Source organism: Microtus oregoni, unplaced genomic scaffold (assembly GCF_018167655.1).
Source record: "Microtus oregoni isolate MIOR12 unplaced genomic scaffold, Mior012 000004F_ref0000308, whole genome shotgun sequence".
NCBI classification, from domain to species: Eukaryota; Metazoa; Chordata; class Mammalia; order Rodentia; family Cricetidae; genus Microtus; species Microtus oregoni.
The window spans coordinates 22,766,674-22,792,304 of record NW_024543063.1 but is presented as its reverse complement, the minus strand read 5'-3'; the positions used below and the strand labels follow the sequence as shown (position 1 = coordinate 22,792,304).

At 39.3% G+C, this 25,631-nt stretch overlaps 1 protein-coding gene across 4 annotated transcripts in view; it reads left to right on the top strand.

The window, feature by feature from the left end:
* Nucleotides 1–25,631, top strand: part of LOC121447007 (SPHK1 interactor, AKAP domain containing) — a 153,963-nt gene that overhangs the window by 28,045 nt on the left and 100,287 nt on the right. For all 4 annotated transcript variants that reach the window (XM_041649980.1, XM_041649982.1, XM_041649981.1 and 1 more), the window contains one exon: nucleotides 9,941–10,040. In XM_041649980.1, coding sequence (XP_041505914.1) covers nucleotides 9,941–10,040 — 100 coding nt within the window. The remainder of the gene's footprint in view (nucleotides 1–9,940; nucleotides 10,041–25,631) is intronic.

The following is a 25,631-nucleotide window of genomic DNA, read 5'->3' as shown; positions in this document are numbered from 1 at the left end:
ATAATTTGAATGATCAAAAGATGTATTTCTTTCCTTAGTTACCAACAAATATTTCTTAAAGTCTATACTCCAGTTCTAAAATCACTAGATGCATTTGAAAGCTCTGTGTCTGTATTCCCACTTCCTGTCATTCGTCTTTTGTTCCCTGCAGGGCTCAGTCCATCCAATACCTTCTCTCTAGTCACATTACTCCCTTCCAGTTGTGAGACATGATGCTTATGCTAAATGAAGCAGAAACTCAGACGCCTTTCTTCTAGAATCTCTGGGACAAAGATTCTGCCAAGCAAATATATAGGGCAAACAGGAACACACAATGAAAAAGATATAACTACCTTAGAAAATTGTTGCATATGCATTGAAATAATCTTTTGATTTCTTTGCCAGTTGAAGTAGCATTTGTGTGTGTGTGTGTGTGTGTGTGTGTGTGTGTGTGTGTGTGTGTGTGTAAAAATTTCTTTGCTCTAAAAGCATTTTAAATTCAGGTCTTTGCCATATAATAATTTTTGTTTTTGTTTGAAGTTTGGTTTATTTTGATATTTTCCACAATGGTAGACAAAGTATTGTGTGCCTGAAGAGGCCACATGTTTTACAGTCTTTATAGACTAATTGGATTCTCTTGTAGTCTTTGGACTTTCAAAAACCTTTGTGAGTCTTTGCTTAATGGCATCATGATAAATCTCATGGATCTCCCTAAATATAGAAATGACTGTTCTGAATATCCTGAAAACTCGGGTCCAAAGAAAAAACTAAATATGTGTACATTTGTTTTAAAAAGTCTGCATATATTATATTTTCCAAATGGGTGCATCCTAACTAGGAGGCTTTTTGGAATAAACAAATCTTCAGGACTTGAGGAGGCATCATTTCTCAGCTTCATGTCGAGTGCTTTCTCGTGCCATGTGTGATATTGCAGCATTACAGGAAATAATCTTATCAAGCCACCATAGTAGCCCATGGTGTCTACATTCCATTGGTGGAAAGAAAAACAATTTGAATATTAGAGAAAATTGAGTAATACTTACAGCTAGGTTTCTTGAACACTGAGGCTCTGAGTCCTGGCCACATTTGGTCTCACTTAGCTTTGTCATAGACTCAAAGACTGAGTGGGGTTGGTAGCCAACACAGTAGAGAAGGTATTGTGCAGTGTCAAGAGCGGTGGGACTAATCTAGGGTTGTTATTTTGACAGCATTATGTAACATGAGGTTATATATTAATGCTCTTAATTACGAAGTAGGTATAACTTAATCACTAAGAAAAACGTATAACTGGGTGCAAATACTGAGATATTAAACATTAGCACCTTTGGGAGAAATGAGTGGTGTGGAGAAGTGGTGGAGAACCCAGAGAGTCTCCTGCCTAGTGGTGTGCTGGAGGTACAAGCAGGAGGGAACTGAGGCAACGCCTGTATCATGTTTCCTGAGTTCACCTGCACTAAGGTCTGATGCAGGTGAATGAAGGGACATAAGCAATATGTTTTATCTTTGCAGCTGAAATACCTTTTACATTTTTTAAAAAGAGATTAAATTCTGGCATAACTATTCACATAGTTAACATCAAGGTACATCTCTATATGAATCCTCATTCATAAAAATTAACTTAGCAATAGTGATATGAATGTATTGTGATGGAGGGGCATGTGTTTCAAGGGGCTGGAGAGATGGCTCAGTGGTTAAGAGCATTGCCTGCTCTTCCAAAGGTCCTGAGTTCAATTCCCAGCAACCACATGGTGGCTAACAACCATCTGTAATGAGGTCTGGTGCCTTCTTCTGGCCTGCACCACAGACAGAATATTGTATACATAATAAATAAATAAATAAATATAAAAAAAGAACTTTAACTTAAAAAAAAAAAGGAAGAGAGTTGTGTGTGGTAGCACACGCCTTTAATCCCAGTGCCTAGAAGGCAGATGCAAACAGATCTCTGTGAGTTCAAGGTGTAGTAGCTTACACCTTTAATCCCAATGCCTGGGAGGCAGAGACAGGCGGATCTCTGGGAGTTCAAAGACAGCCTGGTCTACAGAGTTACTTCAGGTCAAAGATACAGAGAACCTATCTCAAAAAGCAAAAAGTTAAAAGTAAAAATAAACAAAATAGAGGTTAAAATAAAACGAACAAAGATGGAAAATACACAGAGAATCTTGATACTGTATGCTATTATGCTCCCTTTGAATTGTTTGAATGCTGAGGAAGGAGCAACAGCTGCTAAAAGATATTTATTTATAAATGCTGCTGAACTAATCCCACGTAGATATTTTGATGCCTTGACTTTGAAATTTGGATCTAAGGACATGATGCTTTGGAAAGGAGTTTCTTATTTTGTTTTCACAGAGGATGAGACACAGTTCATTTCTTCTATTCCGATTTGGTATGATGGACCACGCCTCCCTGAAGGGTTGGTGTGAACATCTTCAGAAAATTGCTTCGCTCAACTGCCAACTGAGATGAAACTAGCACACAGGTTATACCATGAAAGACCTAATTAACGACGCCCCCATTCAGCAGGAAGCAGTTTGGAGAGAAAAAAAACTGCGCCCATGTTCCCAAATATGGTTTATAAATGTTCTTTTACATTTTAAGGGGGATATGATATAGGTATGAATAATTTGCATTAGTATAGACTTTGCTTTATTGATAGAAATTTAGGGTCAATTTTGTTATATGTATATGTATTTCTGATTTTGATTAAGGTATTGTGATTGTGTAGTTCATTTAAATATGTAATGTATAATTAAGAAATATAGGTTGTTAATGGATAATCATTGTAGTCATGTTAGTTAGATTTTCTAGATATATAGAGATATATTTTAGATAGACATTCTTCATGTCTTTCAAAGATTACAGAATAGGACATTTAATGTTTTAATAACTGAGGACTTTTCATGACAATGAGACACTCTGCTCCTGGCAGCACCAATGTACTTCAAGAGGAAGATGGGCATCGAAGAGGCTCGTTATGGAGTTTGATAGCCATTTGGGCAAGAAACTGCTCTTGCCTGGACTATTGCATAAACTGGACACAGAGAACCCGCAGAGAAAGGACTACTGAACTTGCCTAAGGTGAGATGATCTTTCGGGGTTCCTGATTCATGAAAGAGTCTGCGAGACATTCTGCAGGACACAACAGATAGTGACTGAACTGACTTTGAATTTTCCTGCTTTATGGAAATGTCTGCTGGATACCATGGGCCTGAAGGCTGAAGATGGATGCCCCAACGGTACAAAAGAACTTTGGGTGACTGTCCAGGCAGCGAGATGTCTTTGTCATTTCTAGAGTTTGAAGTTTCTTAGTTCTTGTTTACTTAGGTAATATATCTTTCTGGAGTCTTTGATGGAGTTAAGAATAGTTAGTTTTCCTTAGTTATGATAAAGATTATTGTAACTTTTACTTGATAACTGTTTTCTTATATGTAATTTTGCTATGTTAAAGCCTTCTTTTTGTTTAAACCGAAAAAGGGGAAATGATGGAGGAAGGTCATTGGCTAATGAAGGCACTGCCCTGGCCCATTTTATTGGTTAGAGGATAGGTGGGAGGAGTAAACAGAACAGGACGCTGGGAGGAAGAGGAAGTGAGCTCAGACTCCACAGCTCTGCTCTCCGGAGCAGACGCCTCAGCAGAGACGCCATGCCCCGCTCCCGGGATGAAGCTCCGACCCAGGATGGACTAGGCTAGAATCTCCCCAGTAAGCGCACCTTGGGGTGCTACACACAGATGATTAGAAATGGGCTAAATTAATATGTGAGAATTAGCCTAGAAGAGATTGGGCCAAGCAGTGTTTAAAAGAATACAGTGTCCATGTAATTATTTCAGGGCATAAGCTAGCCGGGCAGGCGGCTGGGGTGTTGGGGATGCAGCCCCGCCGCCGCCCTTACTACTTCAGTATTGTCATAATGTTACTAGTTCATGAGTTTTTGCATATGATTGATAGCCTGTATGTTTTGAAAGAATTTACCCTGTAGCCTTAGTAGTACAAAACTACATATAATCATTGTGTTTTCTGGCTTGATCTGTTTCCTGAGCTAGGTGGCACAGTTTCCAAATTACATCTTAGGATCTTGGTGAAGTCCAAGACTGTGAAGCAACATTTGAAAAATAAAATAAAATCTAAGAATTTACATGGTAGTGATTAAAGCCATGTGCATATTGTCTGTCATCATCTCCTTAGCAGAAATAGCATAAGTTTGCAAAATCCAGTATCTGACATACAGACCCTGCTCTGTGGAAGCCCTTCAACACTGTGCACCATCTATAACACTATGAGAAAGCACAATCCCTTTCATACACAAACAGTCACTGTTGGTTGTCTTTCCTAATATAACCCCGTCATTTTGCCTAGTCTCTAATTAAGATGTATTTCCAGATTATTTATGGACATAGCTGCTAGATTTTGAAATCTCCAAATAAAGAGCTTTAATTATGCAATATTCAACACAATTCGTAGTACAAAAGACTTCAGTACAAGTAATACCGACAACAGAGAAATTACTAGCTGTTGGCTTTACAAATTATATTTCAAAGGAAGCAACAAGACTATAATCAAGCCTTTGTTCTTTATCTGCTACTTAATCATTGAGATTAAATTAGAGCATAGCTATTTTGTGGCCATTGTCTCTGCCAAGAAGAACCCACTTGTTTTATGATTAATAATGAACGACCTGTTATAGTTTCTTATTGTCACTACAAAGCACTGAAAAAAGATGGTAGCCAAGCTTGGGTCCGCATGGAAATTCTATATGATCCATGGACAAAATAACCATAGGGAAAGACCATTAACTATCTTTTATTTAGAAGGTAATGCCTTTCATTCTTTGATAATGCATCACAGTGTTGTCATAATGCTTATACTTGCTTTGAAGTATAATATGACAGCAGGTAATGAGGTGGTCATTTTTCACTTGCTTCTAAAATGTCTTCTTGTAGGAACATCAAAGGGTTGCCACTTGATAGCATTGTTATTGCTATTATTCTGCTGGTGTATGATATCAAAGGTCTGTACTTCATTTCTTAGTTATTTGAAAACCTTTCAGTATCGAAACAGGATACATAAAAGATGATCTCCAAATATGCTCAATATTAACTAATTGGTTCCTCTTCTACATTTACTAAACTCTTACAGTCCATGAGGACTCAATATGCCTAAATTAACCACAGCTAAATTGATCAAGAATTCAACTTGCATGGATACCTCCAAACTGGTGGGGTGAAGAAGTAGGGCATACAAATGAGCACAAAATTTAACATAAAAAGAATACAAAATCTTGCCTACTTGATACAACTAGAGAATACAGTGTAAAACAGATTTTTTATACCAGATATCTGTTTAAGTTGACAAGAAAGCTTTTATGGAAGCTATTGCAAAGGATACAAGTGACATTAATACAGATCTGGGCGTAACTCTAATATACTAAGGAGAAATTTAGACAAGAGGCAGGATAAAAGGATCACCAAAAAGGGAAATATTATGTTGGCATATAAAGGTAGGGGAGTTTGTAAAACTGAACTAATTGTACTTGCCAAAAATAGACCAAGGACCGTAACATGGGTGAAGGGGTGAGAAAGTTGGTCAGACAATCAGTTTAAGAGGCCTCTTGCTAAACTGTGGTAGGAAGGGTGTTTTTAATTTCAGGCTTAGTAGACCAAGGGCCAGGCATAGCTGCAATGGGCACTCATAAAAGTCAGACTAAAAGCTTAATCAAAGATAGGAACCAAGCCTCAGTCAAGAGATGACTCGGGAGATCAAAAACAAGAGACACTATCATACCATGTGATTTGTGCTACAAATTAATTTTTGAAAGATTGACCTAAAAGCCTAACATGCATGTTGTAGGTAAATCTCTTTGGATGAGGATAAAATAAGGACATTCAGTAGAGCAACTTTTCACTTCGAGCTGTGCAAACACATATTTTAAATTCTAAACAATTCTCAATGGTGGCGCTTTTTTAAATTGATAATAATGAGTGTATTTCAATTGCTCATTCAAGATCTCTCCAGATGGAGCTGAGTCTTCACAGGTTGAGATGCAAGGATTTAGTAGAGAGTTCAAAAGTCCATATCCTTGACAAGGGCTGACACAAACAGCAAATGATAATCACTACATTTGACCAAAAGCACCCTTTAAGTGGAGAGAAATCAAGACCAAATCTTATTTTTTTGCAATCTACTAAAAGTATTTGGCTTTGCTCTGTGTTTAGCAACAATAACAGCAGGGATTTTTTTTTTTATTAGAACTATCCTGGGAAATACTTTAAATTATCTTCTCAGATAGGCTTATCCTACCATCTGTCACTGCTGCTGAAAATTAAACAATGAATGCAAACACATGTTTGTGTCTAATCTTTTGAGGTTAACTGATTTCCCAGAAAGATGGGAACAAATAAACCGGGCAATTGCTTGCTGCCTAGCATTGTCCTGGGTCCTCCGTGGTTGCTACCCTTTTAAAACCCACATGCTAAAGTGGGAGAGAGAAATACTATACCCAGAATGGCCTTCTTGACAAGTGCTTTAAGCAGATGTGGCTTGGGATGCTCCTGGGACAAAGAGGACAGTAAGCATCTCTCTTCATAGAATAGGTTGGAAGAGTAAGGGGTGTCAATGTGTTTGTGTGCTCATGGGGATTTGGAAGGATGTTGGAGGGGAATTGTGTTCTTCATGGTTTGGGGGAGGTGGAGGAACCTGAAGCAAACACAACTGATAGAGGAGGGGTTATTAATAAAAGAGGAGGAACATTAGAAAGAATGTTCTGGGATGAAAAACATCACATACAAAGGACCATGGCAAATTAGAATGCACATCGCTTAACATGACAGAGAAATAATTTTTAGATATTTGTGGGCATGGAAGTCACCTGACTTTGACAACCATTTGTTTATTCTGATTCAGTAGTTACAAGGAAGAACCCAAATTCTCAGGCTTCTCACAACCCCTGATCCATACAACTAGTACTGGTTCCTGGACCAAATTTGGAGTAGGAATACAAAGAAAACTCCTCTCTGGGGAAATCATGTGACCTTGGATATTGGCATACTCGCTCATTCCATATGAGTCAGCAACACAGGCAGTGTAGTGGCCCCTGAACATCTTGTTTGTTCACAAATGACTTTATTTTTTGTAAAGAAGGCTTCTTGTTGGAGGATCAGCTTAAAATGACTCCTTTCCATCATACTTTGCTTTTATGTCTGCTATTCCACCTTATCTTCCTTCTCGTTTGAAATAGATTTTATAAGCTTCCACATGAAAACCAGCCCGGAAAGCTGGCCTTAATAAATATTATCAACACTTGTCAAATCAAAGGAAAACCCCTCAAGGAAGAATTTTCAGGCTTGCCCCTTAACGCAAGTTACAGAATGGTAACGTGTCTTGCCAGAGATTCTTCTCGTATCAACTTGAGCTCATGTTAATAAACGCATGAGTTTCATGGCCCCACCATCTTGCTTCCTCCTCCAACAGCCAAGGTTTTATCTCCCTGGAGACTAAGGACAAAAATCTTTGCAAAAACTCAAACTTTGCATCTCTATCCCAAAGGCCATGGGACAGATGGAGGCAATTGTGTAGTCGCATGCTGGAAATCCACACGATTAATGTGGTTTCAGAAGGTAGATCTTCCTACATTTTTGTTACGATTATTAGATATCTTTGAAGCCCTATCTTTGGTGATTTTGAAGATGAGTAGGAGTATCTGCTTCCGATGTTGGTGTGGTAAAATTGCATAATGCTTTCCATTAATAACATATTACACTGACTTTATACCTATGATGTCACTTGTTCCCTCATTTAATTCTCACAACAGTAATTAAATGTGTATTTGTATATGTACATAGTTAACTTATTTATTATGTCTATAGTCTTGCTTGAGCCAATGGAATGAGCCTCGCAGACAAGTAACAAAGCTTCAATTCCTGTATGCATTTTTCCATGAGACAATCACAAAGAAATCTATGGGCAGAGTCCCCATTTCTTCTTTTTCGTGGATGAGTGAACAGTTCTCAAGCTTGAGCACTATTCCAGGCTTTCTAAAACCCGATAATAGATGCTTGGTGGATAGCTATGTAAGTTCCTCTTGTTTTCATTCCCCCATCGCCCTCTTGCTGCCTTGGGATCTATTGAACTCTTTAGAGCAGATGAAGCTCCTTCTAGAGCAGATGGAGCGTGTTGGCTTGCTGTTTTCACTGTTTCTCAGCAGCGGCTATTAGTCAGGACTCTCTCAGATTTACATATTACCCTTCCACTTCCAATTCCTAAATTCCCTAACCCTAAAAAAAGATGTGAAATATGCCCTAACTCTGGACCTAAGTCATAAACTGATTGGTCGAAGTGATCCACTAGTTTACCAAAGCTACCTGGGGGAAAATAACAACAGGACCCAGATCTTCCTGAATCCCTCCCCAAAGAGCTTGAGAGACTCTGAAAAGGAATTGGGCGCCATTTTCTGGTTTCACAGACCAGGTATGGTGGGCTAACATGAACTTGGCTGTGATCTTGTCTATCACGTTCTAATAATTTGTAACCCATCTTAACCTATTCTTCCTTCTTTGCATCTTCTTTTTATTACTCTATTCCTTCATATCTCCTTTGCATCTTCCATGACTATTTTCTTTTGTTTACTTTTTCTTACTTTTCCTTTCTTACGTGAGGAAAATATGAGTGTTGGCCTTTACTTTATATTGCATTCATTGTAGTCCTCAGGGCATCAATTACTCATAAAGTAACACATAAGAAGTTTGAACTCTGGAAACTTGTCTGGATTTTGTGATTTGTCACGAGACGCCATCATTTATTATAATTAATGGAAACACCAACAGACTACACGCATATTCTGACCTCACAGAACTAAGTTATAACCTGAAGCAAGAGTAGGGTGCTGTTAGTAATGTGTTATTTATTTGAATTGATTTATTTTAGTTAACTTTCTTTTAGAAAAGCTACCTGTGTCTCAGAAAATTTCATAGGAAACCATCAGATATTTCAAAAAGTACTCTTTAATGAATTGTGCATATCTATGTGGTGTTCAGCAATCACTGCAAAGTATGTGTACCATAATATGAGTATGCCTTTGGATTCCAATATTCACACTTTCAGAAGGAAAACAATATTTAGAAATGCTTTAGAAATTCATTAGACGTTTTAGTATTAAAGGGGACTTAATTTTCAACTGTCAGTTATGTAGTGAAAGCAGATTTTGAAAATAAAAACTTCATTTTTTTTTATCATCTCTTAAAATGTCACAATACCCAAGGCCAACCTGGTCTACAAGAGCTAGTTCCAGGACAGCGGGGGCTGTTAGCACAGAGAAACCCTGCCTCAAAAAAAAAAAAAAGTAACAATAATTCCAAATCTTTAAAAATATTGATGCAGTTCAGAACATAATCAAACCCAACAGAGTTTGGTGCAGATATAGGGAAGCATCTCAAGTTTTGGAAACAGACAAGGTGGATGGCACTCTGCCACCACAGCGATGGTACGGGGGTGACTGGTCCCTGCTGAGCTCGTGTTCTTTCTAAAGTCATGCCGCGCTGTGCTTTTTGGGTAAAATCATTTTTTACCTTCATTTTGAAAATAATGAGATGAGTATTTTATGTTGTGTTGGTTTGGCAGAGCTGAATTAATGGGACAAGTGAGAAAGGCCCATTTGGTTTTAAAATATGCTGAACAAAAGTGGCTAGCACCGTTTGAAGTCAGACAGATGGGACTGTGTCCATTTCAGCACTGTGGGAAGCAACGGCTTGCAGCTTTCTGCTCACAATATGATTGTCCATCCATGCTATTTCCAATTCCCAATGTAACCCAACAAGGAAAGGCCAGTTTGAGCAGGACGACTGGTGGTGTGGAGCACAGTAAGAAAAGATGGGCTTGACATCAGGCAATGCTTGACTTGTTCTGCATTTCTACGTAGAGAGATGACTCACTGGACTGTGCTCTCTTTCTTTGGCATTCGGGACACACAGCAACGTGGAGTTATCACTGATGCATGAAGTCTTGGAACCACAGCAGAACAGCAGCAGTGCAGCGGGCGGCCTGGCTGGCTCCATCACGGCCTGTAAGAAGGTAACTTCTCCTCATGGCACCTTCTTCCCACCAATGGAAAAGCAGCTAGGCTTGGTCTTTTTTTTTTTTTTTTTTTTTTTTTTTTATCGCTTTAATTTTAATTTATTTATTTATTAAGAATTTCTGCCTCGTCCCCACAACCGCTTCCCATTTCCCTCCCCCTCCCCCGATCAAGTCCCCCCCCCTCATCTGCTCGAAATTGGGATCTCACCAAGGCCAGCTGGCCTAGGTCTGAAAAAGCATGGGATAAATCCAGACTAGCTGAACATAGCGGACAATGAGGAATACTGAGAACTCAAGAACAATTGCAGTGGGTTTTTGATCCTACTGCACGTACTGGCTTTGTGGGAGCCTAGGCAGTTTGAATGCTCACCTTAGGAGACCTGGATAGAGGTGGGCAGTCCTTAGGCTTGGTCTTTCAAGCACGTTTCCTTATGTAGAGAAACCAGAGAAACAACCAACTACTCACACATTTTTCTTACATATGTCTTGATGACACTTTTTAAAAATGCAATTCACAGAAATGATTAAATAACCCAAACTCCCAGAGTCCTGACTTGAAAATGGTAAGCCTTCATTGTCCAAGCAACCCATTCCCAGCTGTTCTGTACAACCAGGCACGAAGACAGGCACAGAACAGAGCCACTGGAACATGGACAATTTTCCCAGGTTTTCACTGGCTTGACCTAACATGTTGAGGTACGTCACATTGAAGCAAAATTTATGAATGCCAAAAGGTAGGGTATGGCTTCCCAATGAGAGAGACATACTTGGATTACTTTAGAAGCAGAATTGAATTTCCTAAAATCTTAGTTGGACAGCTGCCTTGCTTTGCAATACTTGCAGAAGATATTTGTTTGCACAAAATAAAATAACTCCATTTAACCACCCTCTTTTTCTGTCAGTCTAAGGCCCTAATTTAATACATTAAAGCAAAATGTCTAAGATTCTGATCACCCCAATTAATATTTTGTCACTATTTAATGCTGACATTAATTAATTAATGGAGGACAGTGCAGTGATTCTCATTCAAGCTTAGAGAATACCACACTAGGTTATTTCACTTATCACAATATATACTTTTTTGATTATGCAAACACGTCCATGTGCAAATTGAGACAAATTATTTTACTATATATACATGTATACTACATATACATAATATACATTACATATATTCATGTGTATATATATACATATCAAGTTGTTGAGTACTATGCCCACTTAATCAGCTTATTTATTCAGTTACCTATGCAGCTTTTTATAAATTGATAACTTTAAAATACAAAAAAATAGCAAACATATACACTAGAGAACAGCACATTATAGAAAAAAAACAGCAAACACAATTTTATCAATGTCTTTTCATACTACATACACAAGCTTTCCTTAGCTGAGACAAAAGAACCAAGATAAGTAAGTTTAAAAGAAAAGGTTTTTTTTTTTTTTTTTTTTTTTTTGCTTCAGTTCCTAGCCTCAAAGGTTCAAGTCTTTGATATCTTGACCCTGTTGCTTTTGTGTTTGTAATGAGTTAGAACAATGGCATAGGAAAGCATCAAAGTGAAAGCCAAGATTCCTCTATCCCCATCATGGGCATGTCTCTAAGGAGCAAACTTCCTTCCATACTCCAGCTAAACATTCTGTCTCTTCACTGGCACCACAGGTTTTGGACTAAGTGTCTAACCACAGCTTTTATGAGCCATTTACAGTGAAATCTAACACATATATACACTCAAAATCAAATATAGAATAAACCAATCTAATTAAGACCTCTCAATGGGATGAATTATAATGTTTCCTGCTATAAATTTTCTATAGGGAAATTGATGTTTTAAGTCCCAATTAGTATAGGATCCTGAGGTGAGGTCCTCCAAGTCTAAATTTTTAATTTTGAACTTTATATAAGAGGGGTAAGCTGCAAACCTCCAAACCTTAGGTACATTTCTGAGTCTGTGACTCAGATCATGCAGTAAGCACCAGATGATATGTGTTTCACAAAACAGTGGGTTTTCTGGACTGTCTAATGTCTAAGGCGCATACATTCCTGGTGGTGAGAGTCCATGTGGCATTTGAAAGGACTGAAGCCACAATACCTGGATCTGACAGCCAACTCCTCATTCATTGTGAGTTATGTGATTTGCTACAAATGGATAACTCTGGATGACTTAATTTCCTTATCTGAAAAAAACGAAGATAATATTATTACCTCTTGTCTCAACGGAGTGAGACAAGACCAGAATGAGGCAACAGACGTGAAATGCTGAGAACTATGTCTGGCATACCATAAACACCCCGAAAGAAAGATTACCTACTGCTAATGTTATTAGACATGGTAATTTTATCAAAGAGTGTACAGTATCAGAAAAATAACTTAATAATGAGAGGGTAATTCATGATATTATCTTAGTTACAGCCATTTCTATGGGGTGGGGAAGGTGGCCATGCTCCTTTCTGTTTTAAAAACTCATGTCTGGAAGCTATTGTGCTGACAACTGGTAGAAGCAGGGTGTTTATTCAAAAAATTAAAAGCAGTCAAGAGTGATGAGGTGAGTCTGAGTAATACAGCAATTTTGCTAGCTATGTAGCAAAATAATGTCTCAGTTAAAACAAATTAAACCCAAAACTCAATCCTAAGATTTTATCATCATACACATGTAATATTTCTGTATATTCATATGAATAGATATGTATGTATGTTGACATGCAGCATCCCACAGCAATGAACAGCCAGAGAGCACCTGTCTCAAACATGGTGGAAGGCAAGGACTTACACCCAAGCTCGTCCTCTGACCTCCACACTCGTGTCATGCTCTGGCACACCTATACTCACACCTATGCACACACACACACACCAAACTAACTCACAGTGTCTCACCCTTTTTAGTACCCAGAACATAGAATATTAGTTTGAAGACACTGAATGATTCACTATCTTTATTACCATTACTACCAACTCATCTCAATGATCATTGCTCATTTTTTTTTTCAAATCTTGTTAATCACAGATAAAGGAAATGGGGAAATGAGCATCTCGAATTCATAAGTGCACATATACACACAAATGGCTTAAATCCCTGGCACTTGGGAGATCGAGGCAAGTATTCAAGGCCAACCTTGATCACATACCTGATCATCCTGGGCTAGGTAATGAGACATTGTCTCAAAGGTACACACAGGCTCATGCGTGAGCACACACATATGTGTAGGCGCGCACACACACGCGCACACACACACACACACACACACACACACGATGTTCATCCCAAAGCAGGCCAAAAGAATAGATTAATTATATCTTGGAAGGAGCAAGTCCTACCATCCAGCCGAATCACACATCACACTCATAGTCAGCAAAAGTAATGTGGGCAGTTGGCATCTTCTGGCAATTCCCAAACTCATCCAATGTAACAGCTTCCACCTCTTTCTCACCAAGCCAACTCATCAGAATTGACATATTGTTAAAGCAGCTGATGGAAGAATTAAGATAAGGACCAGAGAGGATAACAATAACCATCCACTGAAAAGCACCAAAGTTATGATTTCTTTCATGTGTAACATAAGGAATCCCTCAGGGCTTTGGAATCTGACCCAGATCCTCTGATCATGGCTGGGGAGAAGCTACTGCATCAAAAATACATTCTGGTGGATGTATTCCTACGAGGAATTCTTCCATTTGTATTTTCTCCATTGGAAGACTGCCTTTCCAAAGATTTCAGGTGCCCACTTAGTCACCATTTCAGACACTGTCTGGAGCTTGCATGATAGAACTTTCCAGTTCTCAGAAGCACTCTGATGTACAAAATAAGGTACACGACCATGCTAACTGTAGATGCAGGAATATCCTTTCTCTTGTTTACTTATCTCTCTGTGTGTTCATGAGTGTGCAAATGCATTTTTATGTGCAGGCATATTTATGTGTGCACAGTTGTGTCTGATGTGTGGGTGGATAGTTTTGGTTGTCATCACTTCAGTTGATTTCATTTTGAGACAGGGTCTCTGATTGGCCTGGAAATAAACAAGGGAGGTAGCATAGTCTGGCTTGACAGTGAGCCTCAAAAATTAGCTTAGCTCTCCCCGCTCCCCAGCCCCAGCCCTGAGATTACAAGAAAATATTGGATTTGTCTTGGTTTTTAATGTTTCAAACATTCATACAATACATTTTGATCATAATCTTCCATCTCCTCCAACTCCTTCCAGGTTTTGTTTTCAGCTATAGGCTCTGGGCAATGACCTCATACCTCCATTCTTACAAAGAAGGCATTTTAATGAGTAAGCTTTCATCCAGCCCCTTGCCTCTGCTTCTAAGAGCTAGGGAGATTACCAGATAAAGTCATATGAAATGTTAGCTGCTGCATGGTTCAATAGAGTATTGACAAAATCCTGCTGCTGCTGCTGCTACAATCTCTCCTTTTCGTCCCCTACACTGATAGTGAAGGCTCTTGTACCTGAACATGGCCTTAGAAACTTACCCAGCACAGAACATTAAGCAGATCTATCGGTCCATTCAAGTTGGAGTTTGTGCTAAATAACCTGCAGGCCACTCTAATGCAGTAACTGAAGATCTAGGATAAGTTTCAATGTCAAGAATTTGATTCTCAAAACTGTACATGTTAAATGTCAGAATCACACAATGATGCAGAAACCTGCAAAGGGTTTGGAGTGGGAGAAGGAGATCTCATTCACTCCCAGTGACCCCGGAAGAGCTTCACTGTTAGGCGCGGCCTAATGTTTCCCTTACTGTAACTCCTAATAGGAGAAATAGTGTCAGCTTCCCCAAACTGATTTGTAATGATTTTCTACTACATATGATAAATTATTATAAATTATAATCTTATATTCATTGAACTTTAAGTGAAAAGTCTTTAGTACATCCTTATAAGATCAAGATCTTAATAGATTTTGATTATCTCCATCTCAAAGCAGTGGAATTGGGAAACTTGCTGAATGTGGAATCTCCTCAAACACCTGAGCTCCATCCCCCAAGCACTGGAACTACATGCCAGGTTTTTCTGCTCAGTATGTGATGTCAGGCTGATGGGCACATCTCACACAATATCCCTCCATATTGAATACTTTTATGGTTTCTTATCCCTTGCAAGCACTGTGCTCCATCTCATACTCCCACAACAGTGGAACATTCCTGATCCTTGCTGTATTTCATGGACCAAAAATGTACTATTTCAGATAGAGGGAAATAAAGTTTCTAAATTATATTGACACAAAGAATAAATTTTTAAACAAAATTGACACCCAAAATGTCTTTTTCTTTTCATGTCACATTAATCTTCCATAGACTTATCAAAGGGTGCAGACAGAGAATTCTTCAGGTGCCAAGAGACAGTTTGATCTTCCTATGACATCTGATCACATTCTTTGAAGTTTCAAGCCTTCTTTCCTATGTCTGACCCTTGTAGTGGCTTCAGTGTACTTCAGATATATCTGAGGAGTGACAGATCAGATGTCTCTTGATATTTTATTTCATTCTGTAAAATACCCTTTCACTGAAACTCAGATCTTTTTTGAGGACATTCGATTACAACAAAACTCAACTAATATGTGGAGATGTAAACATTCAAATATTCTAACCCATATCTCTAAAGACAGAAATGTTTGGAATAAAAATCCCATCATTGCTCCCCCAAGAAGCTAAGTGATTTTATGAAGCTGAACAGCTACATAGAGACATCATGGATCATGTTTGTGGTGTTCTGTACTAGTAATGACTCTTCAGAGTAATCATTCAGAGGGGAAAGACCTAGAGAATGAGAGAAAAAAACAAGCGATTGGCTACAGTCTAAAGAAGGAAGTGTCTCCCTCTGCTCTGTAAAACACATGGAAGTCTCCATGTGGTCTCTGTGATCCTGAGGCACACACTAGCAATCTTCAGACCCAGCATCAAATACAGAAGAATGGCCTCATCACTTTTTGTCAAATGGCCAGATGTTCTCTTGTATATCCATTCTAAAGCAATAAAGAAATGGGAAGTTGGGGGGCAGGCAGGATGATAGAGATACGGTTAAAACTACTGGCTGCTTTTCCAAAAGCTCTGAGTTCAGCTGCTAGCGCCTCCTTTGTGGCTCAAAACCATCTGTAATTTTAGTTATAGGGGATCTGATGCCCTCTTTTGGTCTCTTCCAGCAGTGCAAGCACATGGTGCCCAGACATGCACAGGTAAAACACCTACACACATAAATACAATAAAATAAATAATAAATGGAAACTTTTTAAAAGACAGGAAATGTAAATTTATTGTGTTAAGGTGATGTTTAAATAGGGCTAAGCTAGAAAGTCTAAAGGCAAGCTTTTGAATCCAAACATGACTAGACTCTGGGATGCCAAGAAGAGCCACTTCATGGGCTAAACTAAGTAGGTGAGGAGAAGCGCCTATGTGGGAGCAGTGCAAAGGGAGAAGGCAGAACCACGATGAGGCATATATGAAAGTCAAGGTCATCAAAACTGCATGGTAGTGAAGATCACACAGAAGATGACTTCTGAGCATTTAGGCCAAAACATCTGAAGTGGTGGTCCAGCTGAGACCCTCCAGAGGGGCAAAAATAACTGTGAGTCCAGTTGTATGAGCATACACCAAGATTGCCTCTGAGAACATTACCGACCACCTAAGGAAACTTCTATACATCCTGAGCCACTCCACATGGAGGAGACTTCAGGGTTGTACTGAGGACAAAATGCAAATAGTGAAGCTTCCAGCAGGGACTCATTTCCTCTGCTGTCAGGCAAAGCAGGTCACAGTGCTAAATGTCTTTTCTTGTCATTGTGGCAGTGGAGTTCACCCTGAACCAGAGAGGCTGCCTGCACCTCCCACCACCAGTTCAGGCTTTGAAAAATGTGACCACTGTGACCTTTCTGGGACAGGTTATCTAAAGCTATCAATTGCAGCTTAATTTTAAAGATGAATATGACTTCTCTCTGTATTCCAAAAGTTGATAGAATGGAGGGCTTTCTATAAACTCCCTCTCCTCCAATAATTTTGTTAGCAAATGATTGAGGATGTGCCAGTTTTATTCTCGAATCTTCTCTGCTTTGTTTGAACAGGCCCGGAAAGATCTTACAGAACTTTGTCTTTCTTTTAAACCAAAAAAGTAGGACTCTGAAAACCCAAAATAGCTTAGAATATTTTGTGAAAATTGAGCAATACTATGCTTTTGGAATTAAATCCTTCCTTCTGAGTACTTGCAATTACCATAAACTTTCTTGAAACTGTAAACTAAATATATCTATCCAGAAACGGAAGGGCTTTTGAGTTTTGAAAACACAATCTGGCATTTGAAGTTCTCTTTCTCTCCTGGGGTTCTTAGAGAAAGACTTCCTACCCTGATCACTGTCAGCAGCAACTGAGGTTATTCTCTATTCTCAGTCCTGGATCTAAAAACTCCTTTGCTTTAGAAGTCTCCAGCGGGCTCTCCTCTCTGGCCAGACAGCCCTGGCAGTGTCCATCTTTTCTCATTTCCTCCCAGGCTTATCCTCTTGCACACACGCAATGGTTTTCCATTTTGTCCATTTCAAAGAATAAAGGAGGACATAGTCAATGTACTAATACACCTTTGACTCAGACATCTCTCTGAGAGAGCCTATTCATTAGTGTGTCCAGATGGACTAGTCTCATTTCTGCCTTTTGTGAAAGTGACCCACCCCAGAAGACTTACCCCAGGACTCATGCACCTCCAGGAGAAGAACTTCCAAGAGTAAATGTGTTTCTAGATTACATGTCTACTTCAGTGTTTCCAGCTAGCTTTTCTTGTTCCCAATGGCTTCTTCTGGAGGAGAAATGAATCTGAGAAAGAGAATTATCACTATCTTTTAGGTTTCAGGGGCCAAAAATTCTTCATTATTTAATAATGAAGTGACACATCACTATTAAAGACTTGTCCTTTTGCCAATGGTAAATTCTGTACTGCATACCTTTTACAGAGTAGTTTAAAATTAACAATAACCTTAGATGCATTTCATAAATATAGATATATATCCATTATAAGTGATTTTTCATGTATTTTGCATAACTTACTATTAAAATAATAATTCATTTCATTGATCTTACAAATGTACAGTGATACACAGGTTCCACACAGCAATTATCTAACAATCAATGAACTTTCTTCTACCTATAAATCTAACTTGATTGTGTTCAAGTCATTGCTGACCATCCATAAATTAGGCTATATTTTCATTTCCTGAGTGTGTCCGCTTCTGTTATACACATCATACTCTAGACTCAAACCTGGTCGCACTCCTATGAGAAAAGCTCCGATCAACTTTGAAAGGATTTTTTTTCCTGGGCAGCTAACATCTGTGGGATGTGACAGAAGTAGACAAAAACAGCCTGATGCTTCTTGACTAGTCCAAGCATTTTTTCAAGTTCCGAATTGTCTTTGTCCTTCTCTCCAGTCCTCAGAACTACAGTGAGATGCAGTGTAGCTTCCAGGATGCGTGTAACTAGGAGTTACAAGGAAAGCAGCCAGATAACTGGAATCTGCTGGAATCGTGTTCCGTATGCCTTGCCTAGGAGGGTACATGTAGGCCCAGGTTAGCTCACAGAGTACCTAAGCAATGCACACTTATTTTCCCTATGATGCATTTTCATTTTACACTCAGATACATTTTCGAATCCAGTATTATTACTTATTTACTAGCAACAAGCTTATTAGATCAAGTACTGGTGCAAAAAGCATTTTATAAATAAGAGTTTCCTGTTATAAAAAGTAATTTAACCGAGGCCAGACTATTAACCATATTGCATGATTATCTGAAGTTACTGAAGCCCTTCCCATCCCCCCTTTACAGCAAGGGGCACAAAGCATTGCAATCCCACATTCAACCGTTTCCTTCCCAGGCTTTCCCACCAATGGTACCTTCAACTTGGTGTTTGCTAGGCTCTGATTCCTTTTTGCTGATGAGAAATTGCTTTATTCTAAACACTAAAAGAATCCCTTTATTTTACTATCCTTTTATGCTAATCAATTAGAACACACTTAAGTCTTGGCAGGAGTCAATAGCATACATAATTCAAGAATCTTTTACATCTAAGCAAAAAGAATTATGGGGACTATCCCATGACTAATCATTACTCATACACTAGAATCCAGGTCTCTCTTGTAAAAGAAGGCTAACACACAAGAACCCAGTTATCCAGGAAAATTATCATTGAAAGGAAGACTCTGCCTTGACATTTGGATAAACCCAGTGTGAAAGGTTTATCAATGCCACCTTTCCTTCTACACAGTGCTTTTTCTTGTGCCACTTTTTCTGCTCAGTAGTTTGCTATGCTTTAAATAGACTTTTTGCAATTTCCCTTTGAAATAACGGAAGGGTATTTTATCCAAGAGTGGAATACAGAAGGCTCCAAAAGAAAAGTCAGCAAAGACATAGATTAAATCAAAATAAACTTATATTTATGAAATTGAACAAAATCCTCTGATTTCTAGACATGTGTCTGTGTGTGTATGTTAGACTTTTAAGCTATTATAAACTTGCTCAATAAACAGTTAACCCATTGACTAGATGTTCTAAAATTATAATAAGAGAATTACAGAAAAGAAGTCTTAGCATGCTTGTAGACATTGAAAATTCGAGGTCCCAGCTTAGCCACAGATGTCTTCTTATCAAAAGATAAAAGATTCTTTTCCTACTTCTGGGAAATTTTCTTCCCATCAACTCTCTCCCCTGGCCATTACAGGCTCTTTTCTGTCCTGCAGATGTGTGCTCCTGCCTAGAGCCTCCATTTGTGCTCTTGACCTCTCCCTGGGCACTGCACTTTCCTTGGTTGGGAGTGTGACTGACACCTTGATTCATTCAGATCTCTGTTCCATGTTATCTTTACAACCTTCAAAACTCTTTCAGCATAGTGTTAGAGAAGCCTGCCAAGATACACTTTCCAAAATAGCATCTTCCTTCTTTAAGCCTTCATCTTATAGATGGTTCCTATAGTTCTCATTATCTGACATAGATATTTATTAATTATTCCTTTGATTGTGGTGGTCCTGCCACAATCAAATAGAGCATGACTCTATGTGTATTTCTATTCTTGTTTTTTCCACTGATTCTCCAGTTAAATAAATAATGCCTAGTGGGAAGACAGCACGAGTATAGCAAGTAGCTGTGTATGGGAAAGTGAGTGAAAACCTAGCAAAAATGGCATATCCTTCTCTTACAATAGCATTGAAGTATTCATACATATATTCTGAATTCTCTCCCACTCTTTCTCAACCATCTTCCAGATCTACTAACTACCCCTTCACTAAAAGTCCTTTCCCCAAATTCGTGTCTTTTTGTTTTATGCCTTACTTGTTCAGAGCCATCTGTGGATCCAAAGGTTTAGGGCTCTCTATTGAAGTCTGGTGGTTTCACCAGTGGCTATGCAAGTGAAGGCAATGATTCCTGCTCTTCCTTTATTAATAGTCAAAACCTCAGGAGTAAGGGGCAGTGTCACACTAGTCCCTCACATACCTATGCCTGACAGGTAACACATCCACTCTCGTGCAGACCCAGTTCATGCAACAGCAGCCGTTGTGAATTCATGGTTGCAATGGGTGTGCCATGACCAGAAAATGGCATTCTGCAGCCTCTCTATCTCTGTATGCTCTGGCTCTTACATTCACCCCATCCCCTCTCCTTTGATTGCTCCCTGGCCTTGAGGGTGGGTGGTATAACTGTCTTGTTTAGAACGGAACACTTAACCTTCACTTTTTCTCAGCCCTTTGAGGAGCCATGAGCATCTGCACTCATCACCTGATGGAGGAAGGTAATTGGCTAATAAAGGTACTGCCCTGGCCCATTTTATTGGTTAGAGGATAGGTGGGAGGAGTAAACAGAACAAAATGCTGGGAGGAAGAGGAAGTGAGCTCAGAGACTACACAGCTCTCCTCTCGGGAGCAGACGCCTGAGAGAGACGCCATGCCCCGCTCCCGGGATGAAGCTCCGACCCAGTATGGACATAGGCTAGAAGACGTCTGAGAGAGACGCCATGCCCCGCTCCCGGCATGAAGCTCCAACCCAGGATGGACTAGGCTAGAATCTTCCCGGTAAGACCGGTTCTCACAGATTGTTAGAGATGGGTTGATCGGGATGTGAGAATTAGCCTGTAAGTGCTGGAGCTAAAGGGCCAAGCAGTGCTTGAAAGAATACAGTGTCTGTGTAATTATTTCGGGGCATAAGCTAGCCGGGCAGGCGGCTGGGGTTCTGGGAATGCAGCCCCGCCGCCCTTATTACTACAATCACCATTCAGTGGGAGAAGCTATTCTGATTGAGAATGAAAGTGTCATTTATCTGTGGGTATATACATAAAGATTGGGGCCAGTGAGAGGGCTTGGCAAATCACTGAGAGGCATGATGACCTGAATTTCATCTCTGGAATCCTATTGTGAAATAAGAAAACTAATTTAATTAAGTTGTTGTCAGGCCATAACAACCACCCACACGCATCAAATAAATGTTAAAAATAATTGTTTAGAAGACAGTTTGACATTATTTCAAGAATTTTTAGCTCCTCCTAGGTCCTATGACCTCCCACAGAGCAGGTCACTATACCTAGAGTGGATATTATCATATCGTCTTGAGTTCACTCATAGAATAGAATTACTTACTCCTATAATGGTTGTGCCACTATTGCACAAGTGTGCACATCTTACATGGCAGATTGGTATTGCTACTTGTAGGTTCCAGACTGAGTAAGGCTATCACTGCCCCTTTCTCCCTCAGAGGCTTGCACAGCGCCTCTCAGCACTGAGGAAGCTAGGGAGCAAGTTTCCTGTTCATGTCCATCTTCTCTGTAACCTATGACCAGGTATGGTGTCTTTGGTAACAGGGTCTTTCCACCCAGTACTGATGGGCGTCCAAGAGGAATGGCAGAAGCCTGTATCATTCTGGAGGCCTTAAGAGCCTCTTTAAGGAACAGCTTATAAAGAAATGTGATATCCCACACCTGGGTGTTTAATTTGTTTAATCATCCATCGCTTCTATGGAGCTCAAGTTCAAATTTTAGTCTCAAAATATCTTTATAAGATACAAGTCACTTGAAACTAGGAGAAAAATAAGTGTTGTAACACTACCATGCACCTGTTCCAATTGATAAGTTTAAAAGGAAAGCCTGGCAATACCAAGTCCTAGCATAAAATATGCATCTTACATGCATCTTACGGCTTTGCTAATGGAAACTGAATTTGGCAAGTTTATTTAAAGGTTCATTAGATCCATGTAAATTTGTCATAATACTTAGTAATTCATTCCTGGGTGTTTACCCAGAACCACCCACCTTCCGACAAAAACTTAAACCAAATAAAAACGTGTGCAAATATCAATAGGTTTATTTGTACCTATCCAAAGATATAAACAAACCAGATGCTGTTCTAATTGCAAAAATAAAAATTCTCTGTATACCCAGAAACAAATACCATTGGGAAAAAAAAAAACCCACAAACCACTAAATGTATACACCAGCACAATGAATTCTGAACTCACTGTGCTAAGTGAAAAGAGCTTGTCTCAGCACAGTCTTTATGTAAATATCTAAATGTAAATATCTAAATGTACACACCAGCACAATGAATTCTGAACTCACTGTGCTAAGTGAAAAGAGCTTGTCTCAGCACAGTCTTTATGTAAATATCTAAATGTAAATATCTAAATGTACACACCAGCACAATGAATTCTGAACTCACTGTGCTAAGTGGAAAGAGCTTGTCTCCGCACAGTCTTTATGCCATGTGATACACATGACATTTTGGAAAAGACAAGATCCTCGAGGCAGAAATAAAGTGAAATCACAAGTGCAGAATCTGGGTATATATGTATTATCTCAGCATTTGGAGCATTGGTACACACACTGGTATTTGAAACTAGTTGTGTCCTCAATGTATATTCATTCATCCTGTTTTCAGAAAACCACATAAGTCTGTGGGGTAAAGTGGGTAGAAGGAGAAAAAGCAATTGCAACATGATTGGTTAGGATTCTATGGGTTCCTGGTTTTCCCTGCCATGTAATATTCTTGTCTTAGAACATTTGGGTGTCACAGATGTGTTCTATCCATTAGTAATGTTACTCATAGTCCAGGATGTTGGGAAGTTCATGGTGCAGTTCATTTGGAATCTTAGGAAGCATATTTCTAATCAAGTACAACGTAATCTGTACACCATGGAAGTGAAAGGGATTATGAAACCAACCCCTTTAGTGAAGGCACTGATCCTCTTGGTAAGGATGGAGCCCAACTCACACATCACTCCCTAAAGCCCCACCTTTTGATGACAACATTTTCAGGCTTGGATTCCAATATGTGAATTGAGAATGGTTCTCAACCTGTGGGTACAAGCCACACAAGGATCACATATAAGATATCCTGCATGTTATATATGTATATTACTATTCAAAACATTAACAAAATTACAGTTGTGAAGTAACAATGGAATAATTTTATGGTTGCGGCTGACCATAAATATGAAGATCAATTCCATACTATGTACAATGTGTTACCCTGAGAGGAAACCATAACAAACCCCTTAAAAGCTTTGCTAATGTTTAATGTGTAAAAGAAAAATAAATTTTGGTGTGAATTGTGGGACTGGAAATAAGCAAGGAGGTGTTCCAGCTGGCACAGAACTAGCAAGCCAACATAACTGACAGAACCACCATCACTTCTGGTCTAGGAGTCAAATTTCCTTTAGAGTTTCCATTGGGAAAGAAAGGAGTTTGTATCGAGACACAGAGTCCAGGATGACCACAGCAGACTCACGTGTAACAACCACCCACTAGAAATATAAGAAGCAGGCTCCTGGGAAAGGAAAGCTGAAGCAAGAGATGGCTTTCACCTCGAGGTAAAAGTTAAAGCTGGTGAGATCCTGCACTCTGCAAAGAGAAAGATTTACAGGAGAGGAAAGAGCAGTACTCCTAAAAGGGGTACTTATGAACAAAAGAGGGAAAGCCATTCTGAAGAGGCTGACTTCCACAGCTTTCCGAGTATCGCTAGACAACTCAAATCCATCTTTCAACACACTCTTCAAATCTAGGGTTTTTGTTGCTTCTTAACCCCAGGCAAAACTAGCTGCTTTGTTCTTGGACTATTTGACTGGGATTGCCATGAGTCAAAACACCTTTCCTTCTTCACATTCCTGGGAGTACTTTACAAAGATATAGCTGGCTTTTCATTCATATTATTTTATTTTGTTTTGCCACATGGTCTCACCTTGACCAGGCTTGCCTTGTCCTTTTGATCACCCTGTCTCCCTCTCCCTATGTATGACATTGTATGACCCCATGTCAAGCTTGTTCATCATAATTTCCCCAAATGAACTCAGTAAACATTTGCTCATTGACTGCCAGCTGGAGAGAGTAGAGAAAGAAGATTAAAAGAAGAGATCAAATCACAAATGAAAGAAGAGGGCTTGGCAGACACTGGACATATAATGAAACTGCCAATATGGAAAGTATACCCTCTAACTTCCACAGCCTTCTTTCCTCTACTAATAGAAAGCATGCATCAAACATGTTCTATGCATCTGTTAGGTGATCATGGTTTTATAAACACCTTTATGGTCCCTGGAACAACTTTGTCAAGTGGTATTGCTATCATGGAGTGATGTAAGGACTAAGCCACAGAAGTCCAACAAGTCCTTTAAATATATTCAGTGTGTGAGAGGAGGAGGAGCCTTCTGTCCTCCCTCCAGATCCCAGAAACTCGAAGTGAGCGATTTCTCCCATCTAGTTTACCAACCAAGAAGGCAGGCATTGTTCTGCAACAATAGGACTGAGTTTAATGTGTAAAAGCCAATTTTTTCCCTCTCTGCCTTGTACCCAAACTAGAGTATCTTGAGGCTGTCTTTTGATATGAAAGCAGCTGCACCATGGAGCAGAAGGATCTGTCTTCCTTATTCAGGACACTCTCGAAATTTCCAGGCAAATTGCACCATTACGGCTTCAAACGTGGGAATGCACAGCACACAGCATGTTCATTATTAGCACTCCATCTGAAATAAGCAAGCCTGGAACTAAAAATAGCAGATGGCTAAATGAGCCATGGAGAACCTGGTGAGCGTCTCTCTTTTCCCACTCAAAAATGACTCCTTCAGCAGGAAGCTTTCATAAGCTTCAAAAACATTAAATGCTCAAGTACATACCTTTTTTTCTCCAAGAAGTCACTCTAGTCTTTTGTGCAAACCATTAGACAAGAAACCAGGTTAAAATTTTTTAACACACTAGGCTAGGTAGTGCTAGCTTATTTTCTTTCCTTGTTCTCTTATCAGACCTTTTTTTCCTAAATTCAATATTATGTGTATGTATGTGCCTGACTGTGTGTGTATGTGCACCATGTATGGGTAGGTTCTTGCAGAAGAGGTTATTGGGTTCCCTAGAACTGTAGCTACAGACAGTGTGAGCCACTTAATATGGGTGCTGAGAGATGAACCCAGGTCCTCGAAAGAACAGCAAGTGCTCTTAGCCTCAAAACAATTTCTCCATCTCCCTCTTTTATGTTTTTTTTTTTCATTTTTGAGACAGGATTTATAGCCCTGGATGTCCTGGAACTCACTCTGTAAGCCAGACTCCACTCAAACTCACAGTTTCACCTGCCTCTGCCTCTACCTCTGCTG